At 39.2% G+C, this 12,883-nt stretch overlaps 1 protein-coding gene across 1 annotated transcript in view; it reads left to right on the plus strand.

The window, feature by feature from the left end:
* The first annotated feature begins 9,662 nt into the window (after nucleotides 1-9,662).
* Nucleotides 9,663-12,883, plus strand: part of LOC139727188 (laminin subunit alpha-2-like) — a 34,379-nt gene continuing 31,158 nt past the window's right edge. The window contains exon 1 of the mRNA XM_071638148.1: nucleotides 9,663-9,938. Coding sequence (XP_071494249.1) covers nucleotides 9,663-9,938 — 276 coding nt within the window. The remainder of the gene's footprint in view (nucleotides 9,939-12,883) is intronic.

The following is a 12,883-nucleotide window of genomic DNA, read 5'->3' on the forward strand; positions in this document are numbered from 1 at the left end:
AACTGCTTGCATGTGTGTGTTGGCCAGTGTTTTCAGTAAATGAGAAACATGAACACACACGAAATAGATATGCCAATGCAATGTATTCAAAGTACAACCATCTACATGTACGTACTTATAAACTACTAGAATCACTATGTCTAGGCTATAATAGCTGAACTTATTTTTCCCAAATTTAATGGCTTCCAAAATCTACATTTATCTTTACAAGGAACGATGTAAACGATTTAAAACTTTTAATCGAGCTGTCAAATTTGGAATCTTTCTGTCCATTAACGCCATCGCGTTAATTAACATCTGTATTCTTGCCAATATAGTTCAAACATCAGATGTAGAGATTTTTTTTTACTTCTACCTCAGTTTGAAAAGAGAAATCATGATTTGTTACAAAGAAAATACTTGCAAATCTTTTAATATAGACATTGGAATGAGACTAGGAGATAATATTACACAATGTGATGTGCAAAGAGCTGAAACGCATCATAATAAATACCAGTCAAATAGTAACCTTATATCTAGTTAATGTTCATTTTGAAACAAGTAATTATTGTGATCGATGTTTGTTGTGCTGTTTTGTCGATCACCAGGGTCCCGTTTTATCAAAAGATAAAATTGATTGTAAACTCCCTTACCACACAGACTGCCATTAGACTTTTGACAGAAATCACCTGTTGAATTGTTTAACTCTTCATAAAACAAAAAATAAAGGTAATCGATCTACTCCTGTAAACTACCGCCCCATTTCGCCGACATGTATTTGCTGTAAACTAATGGAGCACGTTTTAGCCAGCAAAATTATGAAGCACGGGGACGAAAATAACATCATTTTTGCATTTCTAAAACGCAATCTTCGCATAAAATCTGATGTTAAAGCCACAGCTTACAAAACGTTGGTTCGACCAATTGTTGAGTATGCTTCCACAGTTTGGGACCCATCTACCAAGAACCTAATCCACCAAGTGGAAATGGTCCAGAGAAGAGCTGCGCGATTCACTTTAAATCGCTACCATAACACCTCGAGTGTCACCAAAATGCTACAAGAACTTAATTGGACCACTCTGGAACAGCGCAGAGAAAATGACAGGCTAATTATGATGTACAAAATACACAATAATCTCACTCCTCTTTCAGCACAGGACTATATCATCAAACAGGCTACTCAGTTAACGAGAGCCTCGCAACCACACTCCTACCAGGTACCTATTCGAGAACTGAATCGCATCGCCATTCGTTCTTCCCAAGAACTGTATAAGGGCTTTTTACACTTGTAAATTTTTGCTTAGCCCCGGACTATCGGTGGGGCTAAGGGGGGGCCTTAGCCCCACCGTTGGTACGGGACTATCCTTAGCCCACTTTCTGTTTACACTCGTTTTTGCCAAAGTGGGCTAGCCCCACCGATAGTACGGTACTATCTGGCCCTGCAAAATAGCAGGGGTTAGCACCGCAATTGCGGTGCTAGCACCGCAATTGCGGTGCCAAGCAAGTGAGTGTAAACAGAACGAAAAAATAATCCCGGGCTAAGCGACAGAGACGAAGTCCGACCCTCACTGACCAATCAGAAACGAGGCAATCAAGTGCTGCCGGTGCGTGCGTGTACGTGTACAGTACACAGCGTAATTATGAATATTCATGTGGTTTGGAAAGTCCGGGGCTAAGACATACGAGTGTAAAAAGGTCAGTTTTCTCCTTAGCCCCGGACAAGAGATAGTACGGGACTAATTGGCGAGTGTAAAAAGCTGAAAAAATTGGTACGGGACTAACGATAGTCCTGGGTCAGAGAAAGTCCGGGGTTAAGAAACACAAGTGTAAAAAGCCCTTTTAAAGGAACTGGAATTCCCTGTCGTCAGAAATTGTTTCAGCGCCATCTGTGGGATCATTTCGAAACCGTCTAACGGTTGATCACAGTGGCTAGTATTTTCGTCAAATTTTCTATGTGCTTGTAAATATCTGTAAATAAATTATAATGTAAATAGCACCAGTCTGCAAGAATCTTCAGTCTATTGAAGGAGGCAGACTTAATCAGAAGAAGAAGAAGAAGAAACAGGGCCCTGATCAGTAAAGACCCAGCCCACCACAAGCGACAGACGCTTCAAAGTGCAATATTCTCCCAACTTCCAATATGCATGCATAATAGGTTCCAACTTCTCAATTAGAAAACTGACCAATGACAGAGCTGAAATCGTGAACGCGGTCACGCTTGCTCAATTCTAGCATCTTATCAAATTCGACAGAAATTAAATTGCATAAACGTGAGTATAACCATCCGGCACATCTCTGCAACTGAGCTGGTGAGTTTCTCGTGGATTATTGCCTCTGTAGCTTCAGTTGTGTTATATTCGATGACATATATTCACGCAAATCATAAGAATTTATGCCAATTGTACTGTTGGGATTTTATGTTCGGGTCAAGAGGGCAGCGTCCGTTGCATAGAAGCGAGACGCTATCGCGTTGGCAATGCGGAAATGCGAGATCGGCGTACCGTGTAGTGCTGCAGTGACTCATCGGAACCAGCTCACACAGCTAGCGGGCGGCCAGCAGCAGCCGCTGTTCTCCTACCACCATGCTGTATGACTGCACAGGCCGGCCGGCCAACAAGGCCGCCGCTGTACCTGGCCGCCGCTGTACCTTGCAAACTCCGATGATTGCTGCATGCTGATAGATTTATAGAAGTAACTGAAAAGCAAAAAAAAAAAAAACACAGGCTCCAAGTCCTTTTTTTTTTCGATGCCGGAATATTGTAATTAGCTTGTGAGAAGTATAGAATCAACAAAATTTGGTGGAATTGCTGTGTGTCAATTTTAATAGTTCAGCTTCAGTTCAGGATTCAGGTGTGATTGTGAAAACTCTGCAAACTCCTCGTATTTTATTTTAAGTTAAACAGTTTAGTCAGGAGTACAGTTAATTCTGAGTTTACTGACGGAACCGGAACAGAAATAGAAACATTAGTCATAAAGTTAGAAGTTCTCTTGCGCGTCTGTCAGTTTCACTTTTAGTAGGGTCTAGAAATATTGAATCTAGACGTTGGACAGTTGGTAGTTTTCTAGCCTGTAACGCTACAAGTTCGTAAGAAATTCATTGAGCTCCAATCACAATCACAACACTCAACACTGACAACAGAGTCTACAGTACAAAGTGATAATTAATACCGATAACGTTTCTTATTTTGATGTTCATGCACAAATATGAAGGGCGCTGGGAACATAATAAGATTCCAGGGGTGTTTTCTGAAAATCTTCCTTAAGTTTCTCCGTAAGTTTCTTCGTAAGTCAGACACTTAGGAAGTCCCTAAGGGCGGACGTCCACTTGGGCGCGGACAAGCCCCGGAAGGGTTGCGGAAGCAAATTTTGTTATTTCGGCATCCTGTCCGCGACAGACGCGGAATAACTTTGTGAATCGGCTTGTCCTGGGACATTCCTAGGACTGTCCGCGGACTGTCCGCGGACTGTCCGCGGACTGACTGCGGACAAACCTAGGAATCACTCCGGAAGAGCGCGAAATACCTCGGAATATGCTAATCGTAGCCGGGCAGCGCGGAAACATCTAGGATTACACCAGGAATGAACGCGGACAATCAGGATGCCTTCCGGACAACACAAGTTAGGCATGCGGACAAACTGCGGACAATACCAGGAAAATGGAAAGGTATAAATTTGGCGCTGACTTTGACTTTTCCTCATTTGACTGCTAGCCGTCATTGATGCTTCTTGTTCAATGTTGTGCTTCCGCAGTAGCGGCTGATATTATATTAATATGATTGGTCAATATTATTTGATAATAGAATGTGACCACCAATAGTCGAAGAATAGGATTGTCTGCATGTCGACTGACGACTCTTTTTTTTTTTTATTTGTCTCATCTGGGAGAACAATTATTTTCTCTGCCTGCAGTCACATGGATATTCGCAAACTTTTTGAACCATATATATATATATATATATATACATATAATATACATAAAAACATATACATATTCACCAACGGTTTATTTCTTCACAAGAAATAAACCGTTGGTGAATACAGCATGAACTTTGTTGCAGTTTTGTTACTTATATATGGGTCATTCCATGGGGTTGGGTCTTCTCTAGATTTTCATGTTGTGTAGGGAATAAAAGTCATATTCTGAAAAATTTATCAAATAATTGTCCGTGGTTTGCAGTTATTCTTGGAGAGAAATGTGTGAAGAATTAATTGATGAAAAAAAAAACAAGCCTGTGTACAAATGTATTTTGTCTATGACTGTTACACTAATGATGTCCCCTGGTTTTTTGTGGTTTATGTTGTGACATAAATATATGCCATTTTCATGGCAATGTAAAACAGGAATATACAACCTCTCAGCATTATGCCTATCATAATTAAGAGAGGCAAGGTGACTTCTACAAAGACTATAAGGCACATAAACATTTGTAACAAAATAAGAACACCAGAGCATCTTCAAGCAACCTCATACCTATGTTACAAACGATGTCCATGGCAATTTTTGTTGTAACATAGGTATAGCATGGTTTTACATACACTTCCAATCATAATATGATGAGAAACTTTATTTCTATATTGAGATTTATATTTCAGGTGTATTCTTATCCAAAAATTAGCATCAAAATCCTCCAAATAAACGAGAAAATACTGAACATATCACTGTACTTCAGTGCGATGTCCGGCCTCTTCGTGTAACGTAGGTAAAGAAAGACGCGTCTCGCGATAAAAAGAAGAGCTACTAACTTCAGCAATCGTATTCATGTCACTGGCAGTCCTCCCTCAATGGCAGAAAAACTACTCACAGCCAATATACACCTACCTGGACAGCGCAAGATCTGTTTTTCTGCCGTTGTCCATGTAACGTAGGTACAGGAGTTTTAATGTTTCTGATGTCAATTGGTAAGCTTTCACGCTATTTTATGAAAATAATAACATTTGTCATATTCTGTAACTCTATTAGAGGGAAAAAATGACATCTAAACCTCTGAACTGGCCAAAAATACTGTGGACGATGATACTGTAGTCCCACATACTGAGATATTTGTTACAGGTTCATGTTCATAATTTTGATTGCCAAATTTTCCGTCCATGCCGGTCTCTGCAAAAGGAGCAGATATTCCTCTCTTAGAAAACCATACAAAAGTATATCAGTGTATCTTCACTGCAATATAAAATTGTTTTACCTCCCGATTATTGTGAATTGTTGGACCCTTTTGTCATTAGGTATCTACCAAGGTAGACGTGCTAGAGTTAGTATTAATCACTATATACTAGTTGGAAAACGTAGATATCCAGACTGCATCCAGTTTGCCTTATTTTGCTGGTGATATTGAGGGAACTAGGAGCTGTGAAATTCTTTCTCTTTAACAGATTTACTTCGAAAATGTCAATGTTTTCCTTCCAAGATTTCACTGACCTGTTAGATGCTCTGATGAAGTTGTTAACATTTCACAAGGATTCACCATTTCCATTCCATGTTCACCCACTGTGAAGTCTCAAAGCTAAAATGCCAGTGTCCTATTCAGTTTGGGTGGGTAGTGGGTAGGAAAGGCTTCAATAAAATTATGAACCCCAATCAAAATTGGACTATTATCGCTCTACACTATCATTTAAAAAGAGGGCGACAATTCGATGGGGGATGAATATAGGGCCTAGTATTATTTTGGGAGTCTATTAAGGACCATAACCGTAAACGTAACCCTGACCCTAGCCCTAACCTTAGCTAGGACACTGGGGCAGCGACCTGCCCTTCCTACAGCGTAGCTTGCATCTGAAAACAAGTTTTTAGCATAGAGTATGAAAATGATATTTTCCAATGTTTTACATGCTATAATTTACATCATTTTATTATAAGCATAACCCATTTTTTTTTCAATTTTTGTGGGAGGTACACACGGAATTCTAGCTAATGTGTATGCCAAGAGGTAGAAATGTAAGCAAAATTGTTAAAATTATTTAATTCCATTAATAAACACACAGATACATCAACAGGAATATATAGTCAACCCCGACAAAATTTTTTTTTTCTCTTTACACCTTTTGTTCAGTTTTTTGATGAATCTGCCATGGCTCCTCCTCTACCACCGCTACGTGTTAAACTACATGAAAGAGTGAAAAGGACACATCCACAGCACTCCACAAACAGAGAGGAAGCCGACAAAGCAACACCCAAGAAGAGCGAATGTAACAAACTAGACAAGAAGAAAACTGCACAGAGGGAAAATGGACAGAAGAACAACAAAAATCGAGGGCTAAATGGACATTGGACAAAAGAGCAGAAATTAATTTCAAACAAAGAACATGGAGAAGACAAGAAGACTTGTCTGATTTCTCTTCATTAGTTTTCTTAGTTGACAACTAGTTGATGATGTTGTTAGTGTATATTAGGTCAAATTGTGTAAAGCTTCACTTTCTTCTTCTTCTTCTGATCAAGTCTGCCTTCTTTCATATCAGAGTTACAAAGAATTGAAGTCTGTGTAACATAGGTATTGTTCCACAGGTGTGCAGTAGATATAATTCCAAAGAACTGTTACAATAGTGTTATTTGTGGGAACATACATAAAGTCTATATGTGTAGGTTTTAACATCTCACACCACAATAAAGGAAATCAGTTGATATGTCGTAGTGTACCTATGTTACAAAGACATACTGTCCGTGTAACATAGGTAGTACACCGTGGGCGAGGTTGTTGTCTGAAAACCCCTGATTATAACAATAAAATCATGTTTTCACTTGAATACCCATACAAATCACTTGCTTCAATTGTGGTGCTTTTGAGAATATTGTCATTGTATCACTCTTGATGAAAAAATTCAACCTTTGATTGAAGTTGTTAATGGTTTGTAGAAAAAAACATGTTAATAAAAGTGGCTTGCAGTTGACATCAGAACATACAATCTTACTTATAATGATCTCATGCGCCTGTTAAATAACATGTTGATGTGCTATGGATGAAAAAACGTGGATGTGTTCATTGTTATCATTTCAGAACACAAAATGATGAAGGATGTCAACAAATGAAGTCCGTGTAACATAGGTATTTTGCCATCCCTGTTTACCCATGCTGACTGAAAGTGTGTGAAGTAATAAACAGATTTCTAGTGGAATATGTTGAAGAATGGGAGTAACAAATCAGGGGGAAAAAGGAAATTTCAATTTACCCAACTTGAATTTTCAACTTGTATGTCACAATTTCAGTCCCAACCCCATGGAATTACCCATATATATATTCTTTATTCCCTTTTTTTAGACCTGTCCTTTATCCATCGTGTACGTGTTTTGTCTGATACTTCTGTAGAGCATGCCAAAATGATCCTAATCATTAAATTTGTATTTCTTTCTCTGATTTTTACCCTTGTGCATCTCTAACCCTCTCTTATTTTGATCACTTTTGAACATTTTCAAGTCCGAGAATTTTTTTTTCATGATTAGAGCTTACTAGCCTATTGTCAGTGAAGTGTAAAAATGGGGAAATATTTCTAACCTACTTTAATTTACTCTTTTTTTTGGGGGGGGGGGGGTTCAGCTGGGCTGTCAAATTGGACAATCGAGTTTATTTGCAACTAAAACAAAAAGAGAAGAAAAATTATTAGGTAATAACAACCACGAAAATCATTCAGGTAAAGAATATTTCTGAAATGATTTGTGATGCTTAATGTGCACTTAAATATATACACTCAGCAAAAACAAAACAAAAGAAAGACAAAAATTCAACACTTTTTCGAGTTCATGATTTATTGCGTTTTCTCTCATTTCACTTGAATTTTGAAGTGACAGAAAATTCTTCATTTTCCTCCATCATCTTTAGCTTTCATTGTTATTTTGGGCTTCAAAGATATTACATTGTAATGAGACCACAGGTATATCTTTGCAATTGAATTCATGCTTTTTAGTGTGATGAATTTGTCTTTTCTTCTAATATGTTGTATCATTAGAAAGCATTTACGTATGAATAACAACTTGTTCATGTTTATATAATACATTAACATTTAGCCAAAAATTCTATGCTTTCTTTTTCTGAGTGTACTTCCACCTACTTTTGTGATTTTTCAGCTGGGCTGTCACATGGGACAACATGGTTTGTTTGCAAATAAAATACGAAAACAAAATAAAGGAAAATGTACTATAGTAAGTAATAGGAACCAGGAAAGTCAATCAGATGAAAAATAATTTCTGAAAAGATCAAATCAAAACAAACTTACTAGGAAGTTAGGGGCTGATTTCACTTCTTTCTGGTTGCTTTTGGCACAGTCTCTACTACCTTCTTCTTTGCCTTCTGGGACCGGAAATTCCTTAGATTTACCTGTTCTTCATCACTAGACGAAAGGTGTGCCTGTGATGGAGATATTTGCATGGGGGCCTCGCCTCCCTTCTTACTCATTTTGCGTTTCATTGGCATGACGCTCGCGGAAAGTGTCGACATTTTCGTGTCTCGATCACAAAATTTCCGCATAGGATCCGGACACTTGCATATATAGATCCGCATCGGCTCCGCGCTGTCCTAAAACATTCCTGGTGTCTTCCGCTTTCATTCGGGAAGCTTCCCCACACCGCGGGATTCTTTCCGGAGCGTGTGCGGAAGGCGCGGAAGGGTTCCGGACAAGCGGGACATCCTCAGGACATCCTCAGGACAAGTCGCCGAAGGTGTCAGGAAGTTCATTTCCGCGTCCAAATTTTGGTCTCGATCAAAATTTGGACGCGGAAATTTTTCTCTCTCCCGAAGGTGCGGAAACGCTCGGACATGTTTAGGACAGTGAGCGGACACGTTCAGGAACGTGCGGACAGGTTCCCGAAGGAGTGCGGAATACCAAATTTGCATTCCGGGGCTTGTCCGCGTCTTGTCCGCGCCCTAGTGGACGCCTGGTCTAAAGGAAAGACAGAATTGGTATTCTGAAATTTCTTCCAAGGCACTTCTTAGTCAAATTAGACCATCCTTTATTCCCTCCCACGTCCTTTCTTAAGCCAATACGAAATGCCGTATCATAAGGAACCAACCAATGATAATCACATTACTATGACATAGGGTCAAATACACGTGTGCGTGATACGTCCCCTTTCTCACGCTCATTTCGCGCATCAAAGTACATGTGCGCGCAGTGAATGACAAGCGCGCCTATCACGATGTTTGCAGCTTGCTATTCTTAACAATGTACTTAGGACAGGGGTAGAGCTTTGTGCATTGTAGAATACCAACTTCTACCTAGGTCAGAAATTTGCATACTCCCGCCCCCTTCCTAAGTTTCTTCCTAAGTCTAGGAAAAAAAATGTAGGAACAGACTTAGGAAACTTAGGAAGATTTTCAGAATACCACTTAGGAAAAAATCCTGACTTAGGAAGAAATTTCTTCCTAGGAAGGATTTCAGAATACCACCCTACATCTATAGAAATTTGTAGATTTGGAAAGGAGAAAATAGGAAATGTACATTGTCTAATGTAAAAGCTCTCTGTTTTTCAGGTATTGTGGCACACTATTTTCCATGGATCCATGGCGCCTAGAGCTGATGGAATCTACACTGTGTAGCAACATGGAATTCTTCAAGAAATAACTCGATGTGACCTTCAGAGAATTACTCCAATTCAAAAACTAATAATGGAAAAATGACATTCCCAGAATAGAGCTGATTCTGAAGTAAGCTGTTCATCAAAAGTGTGAATCGTGGCAACGATTCCTTCTCTCACAAATATGCCGGTAAGGACACTAAACAAATGGGGCAGGGGTTCAATACCCCTCCTGCTTGTGTGTGCATGGACGCTGATGACATCAGTGCAATCTCAGAGTAGTGGGCTGAACTTAAATCAGGACTGTGAGATGGATTCCCGTGATGGGACCACAGAGTACCTTGCCTGTACGGCCAGCTCTGAAGCACTCTCACAGCTTGATGTGGCAGTTGCGGTCGATCCTGTGAACTCAACGTGTGGTCTCAGCCCAGACCAGACCAGAATGATCTTCAGCACATTGGTAAGTACAGCTAGCCTTCTCTCATAACTCCAGTGTGACACATAAAAACTTGAATGAAACAACCTGCTAGAGACACCCTGTGTTAAAAAGCAGGCCAAAAGATTTGGATTAAGTCTTGCAGAAAGTAAAGTTTTAGGTTACTAACATATTAACATTTATACAGTTGTACATCTCTTGGTATGATGCAAAATAATCATCAAGTCAAACATCTGCTGATAAGAATAAATCCTGTGCTAGGCAATTTTATATTATATGCTTTGAACTACAGTACTTTGAACTTTGTTATAACGAGGTCAAATATAGCGAGTTACCATCATACAATGTGACAAGGTAGTTTTTCAGATTCCATTCTTTTGTTTATTCCTTATGTAACAAGGTACCTGATATGATTTAAAAGTATAAGTTTACTATAGTTAGAACTTCAGCTGGAAATACTGGTTCTTGAGTTTACTTTGACAAGATGCAGTGTTCTGCTCATTTTTAGTTTAAGACCTTACTGTTAATTATGAGGGGACTTTTCAAGTCCTTATAGTACAAAGGAGGGGAGTCATAATGATCAGAAGCCAAATAGAATACAAACAAAGCAACAACAAAAAAATCTGGAAGATGTAGAATGAGTGATCAAATACATTTATATGTACAGCAGTCAAGGATTTTATGCAAGGGACATCTAATTTTAGATACAGCTGAAGACCACCACGTAGAGATGACTTTAAATTGACTTTATGACAGTCACTTGCAAAACACCAGAGTCTCTGATACATTCATTTTGCCAAGCATGCAGTTTGAAGCAGATTGTATAATGCCAGCTGTGCCATATTTTTTTTTCTTTAGATATTGACTCCTTACAGCTTAGTATTTGAATTTAGTAAGTTACCATCCCCCCCCCCCCTGCACTAACACACATCAATGGCAATACTGCTGTTGAAACTGATGAGCTTTTTATGAAATTGTGTGATGAATTATTGAAAGATCTCCTCAGCTGGGACATGGTACAGTACAACCTGCTGCCAGTGCCATTGTGCACCATGTTTACTTCCACATAATGGAGATGATGAAAATTGGACCCCACCCATTGAATGAATCATTGTGTGTGTATTATACACTGTGCAATAGAATAAAGCAAGGGAATTTGGTCAACACCCTGGTAGAGCTACACTTGTATGAAGGCCCACACAAAGTAACTGCCATTTTATTATTAAATATAAAGTCATACAATAAGAGTTTCAGCACTTGCCCCTCATTATCACCACTCCATCTTGTCTTCACTGTGCTCTAAGGGCAGTGTTGACAAATTGATATTGGGCAGTGAAAATGACAGTCAGATTTCAGTGTGCAGATGTAGTAGATTAAACACAATTGAGTGCTGCTTTCCAGGTTTTAAAAAAAAAGTGAAATGTAATTTAATGAATCTTTTATTGTGGGTACCATGTACATTGTATGATCTGCCTTTACTTTAGTATTGGAATAGTGCATTTCCATCCACTGTACACACGAGAGAGATGTAATCTTTTAATCAAAATTATGACATTCTTGTTGACTGACCATATTGCATTTATCTGTGATAGGTAATGCAACAACTTGACACAAAGTACTATTTAGTCCCAAATAAATAGTATACAAATATACTTGGCCTTGAGAGTTTCTTGTTAAAACTATGGGCAGAGGTGACTCCAAACTAGTACTATTCACTGAGGGGCGCAGCCCCGAAGTGAATAGTGCTAGTTTGGAGTCACCGAGGCCCATAGTTTTAACAAGAAACTCGAAAGTAGGCAAAGTATATTTGTTTTATATTTTGGATCAAAAATTTGAATAAAAAGTGAAAATCATTATAAGCTTAGCCTAACCCCGGGACGCTCCGTGTACACAGTCACACTGCAACACTGCGTGTTGGGGCTGGTCGCAGTTTAGCCGCACTGCGGCGGCAGCGCAGCGCCTGCAATACGCAACAGTGCGAGAGACCGGAAATTGAAAAACGTAGCAGCCGTGGCACCGCCAGAGTTGCCCGTCGCATGTATCCAAGCGCTCGTATGGCCGCTGCAAACCTGAACACTAGAATTCGGGACCGGACGTGGACGGACCACGTACACTTTATTGTAAAGAAGGGTGATTGTGACATCATTTTGCAAATAGTATATACTATTTGCAAAATGTCGTCATAAAAGTGACGTCATTTTGCAAATAGTACTTCATGGAGTGTCAAACACACCAACACTCTAAAATAGTTCAAAATACCTATAATCACGTGAAGCTCTTTTAACCAATCAATGGAAGACAAATTTTTGATCCAAAATATAATATCAGATATCTCCAGACAAGTTCAGAAAGAGAAAAGCATTATAGTATTGTGGAAATGTTCCTGTACATTGGATCATCCCCAAGATTCTAATGATACAATGCATATTTGCTGATGATTAATGAACAAGCATTCAAATGGCTATTCACCGTAGATTGATGTATGGCAATTTGCCATCATCTGAAGCATAATCAAACTCAATTTTCTCACAGTAATGAGCTCATTTTAAGGTGTTTATGTTTTTAAAAGCAGTGCACAGGGCAATTATACTACAATGCTAACATTGCATACAATTATCTACCCCTGCTTCCATGTTAAAATACTTACTAAAATAGATAAAAACTAAAAACATTGTACAGTACAAGGTACGATTGTACATTGTAGGTACAAGTATAATATGTATGATGCCTCAAGTGACCAAGCACTCAGTGGATGTTGGAGTCACATATTGCATCAACGACTGTTCGTGTTATGCTCTGTCAATACATGGTTGCCATGGTGATTGTAAAGCTACACCAACTGGTGCTGATTCATATATTTGGGTGGGGAGGTTTCATTAGATGGGAGTAGCACACACAATGTATCCAGCACAGCGCAGCCTCCATGCTTCATTAAACTTCCACTAGTCTCAGCTCCAAACCTTTGTTCG

Source organism: Diadema antillarum, unplaced genomic scaffold (genome assembly GCF_040938485.1).
Source record: "Diadema antillarum isolate AM-2024a unplaced genomic scaffold, OU_Dant_1.0 seq00000122_RagTag, whole genome shotgun sequence".
Classification (NCBI taxonomy): Eukaryota; Metazoa; Echinodermata; class Echinoidea; order Diadematoida; family Diadematidae; genus Diadema; species Diadema antillarum.